We start from the raw sequence: 13,593 nt of genomic DNA, 5'->3' as shown, positions 1-13,593 counted from the left end.
GCAAGCATGCCCCCAAAACAAACTAGCTAGGCATGGAGGCTCCTCCACAGTACCTATAATCTCAGCACTTGGAAACCTGAAGCAGGTCTAATAGCCTCGAGTTCAAAGGCAGCCTGGACTACAGATTAAGCCAAAAGAGCCACAAAGTAACATGGCTGTGGCAATCAAATAACTGTGGCTGTGGCTGTGGCTGTGGCTGTGACTGTGACTGTGACTGCCTGCTTAAGACCAGTAAGGGGAGAAGAGGGAGACGGAAAGGAGAGGGGAGGGGGAGGGGAGGGGGAGGGGGAGGGAGGGGGAGGAGGAGAGGGAGAGGGAGAGGGGGGAGGGAGAGGGGAGGGGAGGGGAGGGAGAGGGGGGAGGGGAGGAGGGGGAGGAGGAGAGGGAGAGGGAGAGGGGAGGGGAGGGGAGGGGAGGGGGGGGAGGGAGAGGGGAGGGGAGGGAGAGGGGAGGGGGAGGGGAGAAAGGAGGAGGCTAGTTGGGAAGGGGATCAACAGGCATAGGGACAGCATGTGGGTTTGGCTATTAGCCTGAAAGAAAGAAAGAAAGAAAAGAAAGAAAGAAAGAAAGAAAGAAAAGAAAAAGAAAGAAAAAGAAAGAAAGAAAGAAAGAAGAAAGGAAGGAAGGAAGGAAGGAAGGAAGGAAGGAAGGAAGGAAGGGGGAGGGAGGGAGGGGGGAGGGAGGGAGGGAGGGAGGGAGAGAGGTTCATACACACTTTATTTGCTACGTTTTTCCAGGCTTGAGAGATTAATCAGCATTCAGCTGTTTGTGCTGACAAAGCTGTCTTTCCCCAGATTTCTGTACCTCAATTTGTTACTGTCTAACACAGAATTCACCACGCTGAGTCTGCAGACTTTGGCCTGTTTGTACAGGTTGTTTTGGGTTTAACCGGACTTCATCAGACCTCAGCTCAACTGGTGATGATTTCCTTATTCTGTCTGCTATGATTTCCCGGACATTTACATCGTGGAAGCTTTTTGGTTTTGATCCCCTCAGCCTCCCCAAAGCCATTTGAGAAGGAGGTGATCAAGTCGAGGATTGGTTTATTAGAGAGGATTAAACACTCTCTTTGTATCCATCACTCAGCAGATGGATTAGAAACGAAGGTGGTGCACACCTTTAATCTCAGCACTCACTCGAGAGGCAGGTGGATTTCTAAATGCAAGGCCTGCCTGATCTACAGAATGAATTTCAGGACAGTCGGGTTACACAGAGAAACCCTGTCTGGGAAAACATAACAAACAAACAAAAGAAAGGAAGAAAGGAAGAAAGAAAGAAAGAAAGAAAGAAAGAAAGAAAGAAAGAAAGAAGGAAGGAAGGAAGGAAGGAAGGAAGGAAGGAAGGAAGAACTCCTTTCTAAAATTCTTTTGATGTTGTTTTTCATTCTAGTGGTTCTCAACCTGTGAGTCAAGACCCTTCTGTCTCCAAATCATGATTCATAACAGTATCAAATTACAGTTATGAAACAGCAGCAGAAATAATCTTATGGTCAGGGGTCACTACAGAGAAGAAGAGTATTGAAGAGTTGCATCGTTAGGAAGGTTGAGAACCACCGCTCTAGAGGAAGTACAACACAAAAATATTCACTAATGGGGCTTTCTGGCAATAGGGGTCCGGGAACTTCAGAGTGCTGGCACACGCAGCAGACATGATGACTTGAGAGCCTGGACTGGGAATGCACTTCAGCTGGCAGGTTGCTTGCATAGCATGCATGAGGCCCTGGACTGAGCCATAGCAATGCATAAACTGGAAATGGTCGTGGTGATACACGCCTATAATTCCAGCACTCTGTAGGTCATGGCTGGAGACTCGGGAGTCCAAGAGCATCCTCAGCTCTGTAGTGAATTTGAGGTCCCTCTGGCTACATGAGATCTTGTCTCAAACAAACAAATAATAAAGCAAATGTATTTTAAAGATCTGGGCAGAGTTTAGGAATACCATCAAGGAATACTGCTAACAACATGCCCAAAGTGTTGAGGGATGAGGGAAAATGCTTAGTTACCAAGACTGTGAGAAGACAGAAACAAGAACAAGAGGCCTTGTCTATAGCCAAGGCCTTACAAAAGGGAGGATGGGCAACCCAGTGGGGAGACACCTGGAAGAACCGTATGTCTTCCCTTTTGCGTTTTAATCTGGTTTTTCTGGTTGGCCAAACACAAATGAAAAACAGAGGGCCAGAGAGAGTTTCTGGTGCCAACTCTGTGGCTTCAAGGTCCAAAAGTGGGTGGGAAACAATGGACAAACATGTTCTAAGGGCAAGGTGGGGCTTTCTACAAGTCACTGGTTAGAGGGTAGAGAGGGTCTGGAAACCTGACCGATTTGCTGGACATAGAAGGGCATGCAGGAAAAAACCTCGAAACAGGAGGATCCAGAAGAAATTCAAAACTTTCAGCTACAAGGGAGAGAGAGATGGAGGGAGGAAGGGGGAGGGAGGGAGGGAGAGAGAGAAAAAGAGAGAGAGAGCCAAGCCTAATGACTCTTGAGTTCCATCCTAGAGACCCCAATGGTAGAAGGAGAGGACCCTCCAAAGTTGTCCTTTGAACGCCACAGAGTCACCCTGGCATGTGTAACCCCCTCACACATTAAAACAAACAAAGTGTAATCGTTTGTGTAAAATACACAGTGGATTTTTTTCTAAAAAAAAAAAAAGATAAAACTCTCCTCAAATCATTCTGAAACAAAACCATTTCTGAGATAAAATCTGCTAGGCCAGAACATAGCTCAGGGTGGACATTTGCCTAACATACGCAAAGTTCTAGAGTCCTTCCCCAGTAGGCTACCCTAAGTCCAATGCTGGGAGGCAGAGTTAGGCAGACCTCTGTGAGTTTGAGGTCAGCCTGGTCTACGTAGAGAGACTCTTTCAAAATCAAACACAACAAAAAATTCATTTTTGTACCTGCCACGGTGGCAACATGTAATTGAGCAAGTCTGAGTCCAACCTGGACAACATGGCCAGATTCTGGAGCGTGCGTGTGGAGGAGGGGTAGGACAAGGTATCAGACTCGTGTTCTTTCCCGCTTCCCACCTTACTAAGGAGTGGGGAATTATACTGAGGAACTTTCACTAAGATGAGAGAGAAGGCAATAGACCCTTCTGTATAGAGGAGGCAGACAGTGCAGGAAGCTACTAGTAGGAAGGAAAAGGAATCTAAAAGTGAGAAGAGGGGGCAGAAGAAAGGATACCAAAAACCCACAATCAGAGGGAAAAGGGAAAGAATTTATCGAGGGCTGGAGGGATGGCTCAGCAGTTAAGAGCACTGACTGCTCTTCCCGAGGTCCTGAGTTCAATTCCCAGCAACCACATGGTGGCCCACAACCATCTGTAAAGAGATCTGATGCCCTCTTCTGGTGTGTCTGAGGACAGCTACAGTGTACTCATATATAATAAATAAATCTTTTAAAAAATCTTTTCTCCCTTGAGTCCAAGTATTACCCCTGGTAGCCTGCCTGGCTGTTCCTCCCTGCTAAGCTACTGGTTCCGTTCTCACAGCTAGTTCCTAAGGACCAAGGCGTCCAGTCAGCTCCTTAAGAGTTGGTAACTCGGGGTTGGGGATTTAGCTCAGTGGTAGAGCGCTTGCCTAGCAAGCGCAAGGCCCTGGGTTCGGTCCCCAGCTCCGAAAAAAAAAAAAGAGTTGGTAACTCATTCTCTTTCTGCCATCTTCTCTCACCGTCACCATGGTGCAAATGAGTGTTCTGGCAGATGCTCTCAAGAGCATCAACAACACGGAGAAGAGGGGCAAACGCCAGGTCCTCATCAGGCTGTGTTCCAAAGTCATCGTTCGGTTCCTAACTGTGATGATGAAGCATGGCTACATTGGTGAATTCGAGATCACTGATGATCGCAGATCTTGGAAGATTGTTGTGAACCTCACAGGAAGGCTGAACAAGTGTGGAGTTATAAGCCCTAGATTTGATGTTCAACTCAAAGAGCTAGAGAAGTGGCAGAACAATCTGCTCCCATCACGGCACTTTGGTTTCATTGTGCTGACAACCTCGGCTGGCATCATGGACCATGAAGAGGCAAGACGAAAACATACAGGAGGGAAAATCCTGGGATTCTTTTTTCAAAATGTAAAGTATAAATAAAAAGCCTCTGTGGACTGTACTCAGGTCAAAAAAAAAAAAAAAAAGTTGGTAACTCAAGGTTTATAATTACTGTCTGCTTACGTTTCATTTGGCCTGAAAGTTGCTGTGTACCACATGGTCACCCTGATTTGTAGTGATTCTCCTGCCTCAGCCTGCCAACCCCTGGCTCTTGTTAGTTTTTGTTTGTTTTCTAGTTTAACATATTGATTTGGGGGTGTGGTGGGGACGTGCACATGCAGGGGTTCATAAGACCGGCGGCTGCGGTTCTGGCTTTTGCGTGAGTGCTGGGAGGCTGAAGTTGGTCCTCAGACTTGTTGGGCAAGCACATTGCCAGCTGATTGCCTCCCTGGCCCCCTGCTGTTGACTTTGATGAAGCTTAAATATAAAGTCAAGCAGAACATGGCCCTGACAGCAGAAGGGATGCTTCTAGCCCAAATCAGAACTTGAACTTGAGTTGGATCCAGTGGTGCAGGCAGATAGTGGCCCCTTACCCAGGGGTCTGAGGCAGGAGGATCGTAAATTAAAGCTAAACCTGCGTATCTTAGAGCATCTCTGTCAAGTCTGACAGCATGGCGGTGTGTGCATCACCTCAGACTTGCGGGGAGGAGTAGGAAGATCACCGTAAGTGTGAGGCAGCCTGGGTTACATAGTGAGTTTCAGGCTAACCTGACCTACAGTGTGAGATACTGTCTCAAATAAACAAAAAAGACCTTCAATGAAATATAAAGGGGCTGGAGAGATGGCTCTGTGGTTAAGAGCCCTGGCTGCTCTTCTAGAGGATCCAAATTTAATTCCCCACACCTATATAGCTGTAGCTCCCATTAAGGGGATCCAGCACCCTCAGGCAAACACACATGCAGGAAAACCACCAATGCACATAAAATGAATAAATTATTTAAAATACTATATATAGACATATATAAAGTAGAGAGAAGGTTGGGAATATAGCTTAGTGTTAGAGTTTTTGTCTACCGTGTGTAAAACCTTGGATTCAAGTCCAGGACCAGAAGCAAAACAGCCCAAGTTTAGTCTCTTCTGTAGATTAGACACTGTTTGGACTTTTAACAATTTGGCAGCTTTATGATTAAAAGAACAGGTTCAAGGTCCACGTTCAATTCCAACTGATTGTAATGTCTTGAGGTCTCAGTTTCTTCTTTCTGTCTCTGACTCTTTCTCTGAAACAAGACCTCACCCTGTAGCCCTCATGGCAATCCTCCTGTCTCATCCTCTGTGTGCCAGAGTTACAGGCAGGCACCACCATGTCCAACTGTGGGACTTGTGACTCCAAATGAATGAGTGAGTCGACACAGCTGTGCTTCACGATGACTAGATCTCCAGTAGGAGCCCGAGAAACCGGTGGAAGGCTAGGAAAATTCGTCAAATGGAGCAGCAGGGCAGGAGTAAGCTCGCATGTCTAGTCACTGTTTTTAGTAATAAGGCCAAAAATTATTCCCCTTCCCTCTGTACCCAAGAAACTTGAGAAAGCCTCTCTGTTCAGCATGCTAGAACACAGTGGTGGGGACACAGAGTTATTTGTCTGTTTGGTAGCAAGATTATTTATTTGTTTGTTTATTTTTGAGGCACGGTCAAATTTATTATGTAGCTGAGGATGACTGTGGACTTCTGACTCTCTGGCTTCACCTCCTGAGTGCTAGGATTATAGGTGCATACAACCGTGCAGTTTATGCCGTGCTGGGAATTGAACCCAGGGTTTCAGGCATGCTAGGCTAATGCCCTACCCACTGTGCTACCTCCCCCCCAACCCCAGCCTCAAGCTGAATCTTGAGCACTGGCCTTCAGTCAGTGAGCTGGCAGTTCATTTGTTAGTGTTATTTGTTGTTAACGTAATTGTAGGAAATCAAAAAATGTAAACCGTAGCCATGAAACCCTTAAGGCTGGTTAATCGTTCTAGAGCGCAACCGGTGTAATGCTTGCTAACTGATCCCATCTTGATTATGATAGACTGAGCCCCGGAAAAGCTGCTGAAGGCTTCGAGTCCTGGTGTGCACAGACAGACAGGCTCCATCATCTGCCTTTGCTGCCAAAGAGAGAAATGGCAGAGGGGACTGGATTGAACAACTGGGTTTCAAAATGCCCACGGGAAGAGGAAATCGGTGTCTGGATGGACACAAATGATGCTGGCAAACCCCTGAGAGCAGAGGTTCAGCCAAGCCCTGTAGGCCTTATATGCTGGAGTGCTCTGAAGGGCCATAGCTCAGACTCAAACCTCGATAGAGGAAACTCAGACAGATCCGAAAGGCCACAAAACATATTCCCTTCCCATCAGCGCTGGTTTCCATACGGTTATTTAGTGAGGTCTTATTCCTCAGTTTTATAGCTCAAACACAGTGACATCCCAAGTCAGACATCTGTGATTTCTCTGATGGAGAGCTGTAAAGAATGGCTGAGGTGGGCTTTGCTTTCCCTCCCTGGGCTCTGATTTTTCTGCACCAAAGAATGAGCAAGAGGCACGTTTATCCATCCTGCTGCCCCTTTTTTAGCCCTGAAATATGAAGGGGCTTGCTAGTTTGACATCTCGAAGGGAAGAAAGAAGTTTTGCTATTTTTTTCCCCCTGGTACCTCCAGATACCCAACCCAGCAATAAGCCCTTTGGAAGAGTGAAGTTGGGGACCAGAAACGGTGGGGCTCTAATGACATCAACTGATGCCTTTTGCCCTCTACCACAGACCCAGCAAGTGAGCCCCAGGCCTAGTCCAGATGAATGGAGAGCCAAGAGTTAGCGTGTGAACGTGTTTTCCAGCCCTTTATGAATATAAATATTTAGCACATGGTGTTTTGCAGAATTAAATCTCCAAGCCCAGATTAGCCTGGTAATATTATTATGAAGATGCCAGGGAAGAGATACCTGTGACTGTTGTGTGCCTTCTCATTCGAGGATGCCTGTGACGACTTGATGCACTTTAATTTGCCAGGGCGATCATTAATTGCATATGAAACAGTTGGTGTTTGGCTTTAAGGGAAGCTGATTGGGTCAGTGGCTGAGTGGTTGGCTCAGTGATCTACAGCTGGCTCTTAGCTCCAGCACCCCTGCTTTCTTTTGAAAAGCATTCTCACTCAATGTTTTGGGGACCCCCTGAGGAAGAGACTGTGAAACATTGGGGGTTTTAATCTGTGTTTTCCTTTGGGCTTTATAGCTTTAATTTTAATATTTTGGATAATAAAGAATGACTTTAAATTAAATTTTCCGGGTTTGCCATCTGTGATTGTTTGGACTTTTCCCTCCTCTCTGGCAGTTCTTTGACTTAATGTTCCTTGAACAGGAGGAAAAGTGGGGTCTCAAGCAGGAGAGGAGCAAAGGGGACAACCAAGCAGGGCAAGCCTGCAAGTTTACAGAAATAGAGAGAGGCTTTGACCATGGCCCTGGAAGTTGGGGTATGCAGGGTTGATGTTCAGAGTCAAAAATCACAAAGGGAATCAGATATAACTGTGGCTTCCTACTCTCACCTCTTGATTTATCTTTGAAATGTCACTGCCAAGGCTGTACCTTGGTTTGTCCATCTGTTAGGGAAGTGTCCTGTTACTACGATAAACACCATGGCCAAAAGCAACTTGGGGAACAAAGAGTTTGTTTCGGTTTACACTTTAGGTTACAGTTCATCACTGAGGGAAGCCAGGGCAGAAATTCAAGGCCAAGAGTCTGGAGGCAGGAACCGAGGACCAACCAGGTGTGGTTGCACATGCCTTGACTCCAGTACGCATGAGGTAGAAGCAGGCAGATCTTTGTGAGTTCAAAGCAGCCTGGTCTACACAGAGTTCCAAGACAGCAAGGACTATGCAGAGAGACCATGTTTCAAAACCAAAAACAAAAGTCTTGGACAAACACTTCTTTACTAGCTTGTTCCCTCTGGCTTGTTAGGCTAGCTTTGATAAACATCCCAGGCCCACCTGCCTAGGAACGGTGCTGCCCACAGTGGGCTGAGGGGGTGTTTTTCAGTACTAGGACTGTTAGAAATAACAGGGTCACAAAGAAGAAGAGCGCTATTTCAATGAGGAGCCTGAACTCTGACAAAGAATGGAGGTCTGGAGTGAATGCTAGGAAGAGCAGGCACACAGAGGCTGGAAGCATACTAGGTTTTTAGCCTAACTCAGGTGGTGCTTGTCTCTTTTCCCCATTGGCTAGTGTCTGATCTCACACTTTTATTCAACTGACTAGTCTTAAAAGAATAGAACGGGAAATGAAAAAGGAATAAAGGAATGGGAGAGGGGTCACTACTCCAAGGGGAAAAGGGTCACTGCTCCAGGTTATCAAATTTCTGGAATGTAGCAGGGAGTCTCTGTATAAACAGAGGTTTTAGCAGGTGTGTGTGTGTGTGTGTGTGTGTGTGTGTCTATATAGATGTCTCTGTCCTGAATGTAACTATGTAGACCAGGCTGGCTCTGAACCCACGGAGATCTTCCTGCCTCTGTCTCCAGAGTGCTGGGATCAAAGACCCCTGTGGCTCTTTTTACTTTTTGAAACAAAATGTCACTAAATTGCTCAGACTGACCTTGAGCTTCCTCTGCAGTCTAATCAGGCAAGCTCTCGACAGACTGAACTACATCACCAGCTCCAGCAAAGAGATTTTTAAATAAAGGATAACCCACCAAAGAGGTGTCCTTCCAGTTTCCAAACTCTTCTTCAGAGGAAGCCAAGGCTGTGTGAGCACTTAGGCGTTTCCAGCTCTCAGTTAAGTCTGAGAATTCTCAGCCCCCACATCGCTCTTCACGTCGTCAGTGAGGCCAAGGGGAGAGCGTGTTCCCACCTTCGAAGGGAAGCGAGGACACATCATCACGCCCACTGCAGACCACGGCATTCATGAGTCAGACAGAGAGCTCTGGATAAAACGGAAGAGCACCCGCCAACCAACGAGGACCTGGGGTTTGTCACAGAGGGAGAGGTGGAGTGTTCGGCTTGCACAGCCGCGCAAGGAACGCCTCCTGTCTTGCCTTCTGTTAGTGGGAAGGAGCTTCTTGGAGGGTCAAGTTTTGGATTAGAGAGAGAGAGAGAGAGAGAGAGAGAGAGAGAGAGAGAGAGAGAGAGAGAGAGAGAACAGAGAGACAGAGACAGAGACACAGAGACAGAGAGACAGAGAGAGACAGACAGACAGAGACAGACAGACAGGAGTTCCGGGGAGCATTTTGAAAAGAAAGATGAGTCCTAAGGATCAGGAAAGTCATCCTCAGTGCTCCCTGACAGAAGAGACACACAGGGAGTGGTGGAGTTGTTAGAGGCCCTCGGTTCTGGCTCTGTACGAGGCTTTTTTGTTGAATCACTAGGTAGCTGAGGCTAGCCTCTAATCACAATCCGCTTACTCCACTCTCCCAGTGCTAGGATTACACGCATGTCACCACAGGCAGCCAAGTAGGCTGCATTAACATCCGAGTGGATTATTTTACATCTGCTGATCTCCCTCCCCCCACCCCTCCCCCCCACCCCTGCTACCCTCCCGTCCCAAATTCTGCATCCTCTGTCTGTAGCAAAAGGTCGAATTTATGGCTCCACAGGTAAGAGGGCAAAGGTTCATAAAATGACCTTGAAGATCAGGGAAGCAGCAGTCACCCCAACCTAGAGGAAGTCAGGAGCTCAGGTAAGCTCAGGTATTTTATCATATTTCTAAGACCCCACGTGACCATCTTTTGTCCCACAGGACTCCTGGAACAAGAGACAGCTGGAATCAATATCTCTCTCACACTTCTTTTTCCTCTCAAATACACAGCACACACACAGACACACACACACACACACACACACACACACACACACAGAGACGGAGGTGGGGGGGGATGTCATCTCCTCCTCCTCTTCCTCTCCCCTTGTTCCCTTAAGTAGATACAACCTTGGTGCTGCCCCCCCCCAACAGTGGAAAACAACCCCAACAAGTGCCTATGAAAAAAGACTTTAAGACTCATGAATATTTAGCTCGTCCTCATGTAAAATATATGACTTTGTGTAAGGATCAGGCGAACGAGGTGCATGATTTTTTTCTGATTTATGGGCCTGGAGACGGATTATTCATAGCAGAGCAGCTGTGTGGAAAGATTCATCCGCTTCGGAATGTGATTGTACATCAGGCAGTGTGTGGGAACGGAGCTATGACTAATGGCTGCTTTACATATAAATGAGAAGGTTTGTGCTAGGAACTGTAAAAAAAGACAATCACTCAGCTGACGGGCAGGCTCCTTATCGTGGACGCAGGAGAGGGACCACCAGAAAGGTAGGCGAATGGATGCCTCCCCTCCTCCAGAGCCAGGTCAGGAGACGGAGGGTGGAGAGAGGAGCTGGAGAACTTTGGAAAAGCAGGAGTCTCCTTTCCTGATTCCTCTCAGTCTCTGCATTTCGTCTGACATTTTTAGGCCCCGCCAAAAAGCACATCTGGGTGGAGAACGTACGAACAGAAGAGCTACATTGTCCGATGTACCTCCAAGTGATGGGCATTTGCAGATCTCCTGACCTCAGCCTGGGGCCGCGGAGGGCTCGGGTCCACGTCAGAAACAGAGCAACATGCATGCGGTGAACCTCAAAAGAGAAAAATCTCTGTGAGCCTGAGGTTTTCCTCTGCTACTCCTCAGCCTCTCGTGCTTTCTGTTCGTTCATCTCTCTCCTCTCTTGTAGCTGAGACAGGCTGTCTAGACATTGCAGATGTGGACAGATGTTGGGTCTGTAATTTATAACAACGGCCTCCAGAAGGCAATTCCAATTTGTTTCGGTAAGGCTTTGAGTTACAGGCAGAAAAAATATCCTGTAAATACCGTTGACTTACATGGTAACTACACCAAGGGTTTACTTAGTGAACAATCACTAACGAAGGCATAATTACACATCCCTGCAGACTACTGGAGAATTTAGTGTCACTGAGCAGGCAATGACCACCAAATCGAAGTCCTGGCTCTGGGAAGCACTGGAAAATAAGGGCATTGACCCATACTTAGTAGGGATTTATCTCTATTTCTTCAAATTATCAATTATCCTCTATCCTGAGGATCCTTTCAGCCTTATCTATGTCATAGATGACCCCTGACTATCCTACCAAACTCCAAGCAAGTGCATGCTGGTCATAGTTTACAACTGATAAAGGTTTAGGCCACACAGTACCTGGGGGTACTCACGAAACCCTCAGACAAGCATGAGGCTAGCAATTAACTTCCCCATTATTGTAATGGGCTCCACAGTCAGCAGCAGGCTTGAAGGGCACTGGGCCATCTTTGCTTTGTCCTGGTGACCGATGGTTCAACAGCTGTCCAAGCCAACAATGAGGCTGACTGGACCACCCACACTGTGAAGTCTATTCCGGTCATTCTAGTTGGAAATGGAAAGGCACGGTTTTAGAATACTTCCTTAAGAATTTGGAGCTGCTTCTTACTCCCATCTGGGGTGGTGTGAGTGTGTCGGGGGGGAGGTGGGCAGGCTGGGGCTAAGGTTTTATATGCAAAGAAGTTAAGTGGTCTCACCTTGATTACAGTGTTGGCATGAGAAGTCACATGTGCACTGGAGGTCTGTCATCCTTGAGAATTCTGACCAGCTGGTCCCTTAGGGATTAGGGGATCAGAATTGGCTGGCAGCTGGGAGCTCCGGCTTCTCTGAATGTATAGGGTTGCAGCTGAAATAGCCATCAAGGTATCATTTGTGACTGGCTGCGTGATGGGGGAAGCAAGGTGGGAATAAAGGGGGGGTAGAGAAATGTGGAAATCAAACGAACACATTGGCAGCGTTGTATACCAATTCTTAATCCATCCGCCAACAACTTCTAGTCCATTTGTTTCATATAGTCTTCCCTTCCCCTCTCACCTGTCCAGAGACGATCAAATAAAACTTATGCTTAAACTTCTAGCCACAGGCCCCTCGGTTTCCACAGACCCCGAAATGGATGCCTCCTGCTTCTTTTAGAACAGATATTATCGAGAGATTCTTGTTTTCTTTGCAACTGTTGTCTGAATTCTCTCTCTCTCCCTGGCTCCTGCTTATGGTATGTTTGGTAGCCACTCAGCTGGAGTGAGATCATGCCCTCACCCAAAGTGGTCTACTTTACTATGTTAGTACAGCTTCGGCACCAAGTGCTGGGAGGGGAGACTACTGGGGACGAAGAAAGAGAGTGAAGAGAGGGAAGATTATAACCGAAGGTACACTGCCCTGGCAAGCACTGGCCACAGGATGTGACCTCCATCTTGCCTAGGAGAAAAGATGTTAGCTGCAAGGGATGGGTTTAGGGTGCCTCCCAAGTTTAAAGTTTTCAGCCTGGGCTGCATGACGAGTTTAAAGCCACTTTGGGAAATAGTGAAACTGTGTCTCAAATGAACTAACAAACAGAAAGGCTCTGAACCAGTGGATGTAGCACTCGCTTGCTGTCAGTAAAGGGGTTCCTTATTACCCTGCACGTATGACGAATTCCACCCTCATTACTGCATAAGCCAGATGTGTAGGCACATGCCTGTAACCGTAGCACTGAGGAGGTGGGAGCAGGAAGGTCAGAGTTCAAGGTTATCCTCAGTTATATAAGGAGTGTAGAGCCAGCCTACCGTATAGGAGGTTCTATTTAAAAATAGAATACTATTACAAAATTAGTATTTGCGGACTGGAAAGATGGCTTAGCGGTTAAGAGCACTGACTGCTCTTCCAGAGGTCCTGAGTTCAATTCCCAGCAACCACATGGCTGCTCACAACCATTTTTAACGGTATCTGATGCCCTCTTCTGGTGTGTCTGAGGACAGCAACAGTGTACTCATATACATAAAATAAATAAATCTTTAAAGAATTAGTATTTAAGCCTGGCGATGGTGGCTCACATTTTTAAATTCCAATATCTGGGAGGCAGAACCAGGTGGATCTCCAGGGTCAGGGCCAGTCTGGGCTACAGAGTGAGTTCCAAGACAACTAGGGTTACACAGAGAAACCCTGTCTCCCTCTACGGCCAACCCTCCAAAAATTACCACCACCAACAACAACAAATTAGTATTTGATCCAGACATGGTAGCAATATGCGCTGTACTCTGAGAACTTAGTAGGCAGAGACGGTAGCATCACAAATTCAAGAACAGCCTAGGCAATATCCTGACCTCCTCACCAGCAAAGCTCTACAAGGTTGGGGAAGCAGTGCTGAGATTCCTGAGGCGCGTTTTTTATGGAGACTTCAAAAAATACAAATACATGCTGTCTCCCAGGGGCCTGTGAAATGTGGGTGGTCACAGCAGGGTGCCCTCAAACCCCAGAGATGTTTGTGAAGGCACCAAGCCTCATACAGCCCCCTGGCAACAGTGGACGTGGGTGCTTGTACTGACAGCCCTACGGGTAGGGAGGATGAAGGATAATGTTGTTAATGGTGAACAAGACTAGAGAGGTTATCTCCTTGGTGGTCCATCTACATGTTTGTTCTCTAAAGAAACAATGTACCCACTGCTAGATAGCAGCGATATACTCGGAATGAGAGGGAGCCCAACTCCCACAATCCCACTGTGTCTGCTGTGAGCCTTAGCTGGAAGGACAGGCACAGTTTCCAGGTGCGGAAGATAGAAG

General features: G+C 47.1%; 1 protein-coding gene across 1 annotated transcript; it reads left to right on the top strand.

The window, feature by feature from the left end:
- Positions 1-3,662: 3,662 nt before the first annotated feature.
- On the top strand, positions 3,663-4,103 carry LOC116893810 (40S ribosomal protein S15a-like). The gene has a single exon (XM_032895521.1). It carries the CDS (start codon positions 3,675-3,677, stop codon positions 4,083-4,085), a length of 411 nt encoding a protein of 136 aa, XP_032751412.1. The 5' UTR covers positions 3,663-3,674; the 3' UTR covers positions 4,086-4,103.
- The last annotated feature ends 9,490 nt before the right edge of the window (positions 4,104-13,593 follow it).

Source organism: Rattus rattus, chromosome 2 (genome assembly GCF_011064425.1).
Source record: "Rattus rattus isolate New Zealand chromosome 2, Rrattus_CSIRO_v1, whole genome shotgun sequence".
NCBI lineage: Eukaryota > Metazoa > Chordata > Mammalia > Rodentia > Muridae > Rattus > Rattus rattus.
Note: the sequence above shows the minus strand (reverse complement) of the source record. Positions and strands in the feature narration are given on the sequence as shown.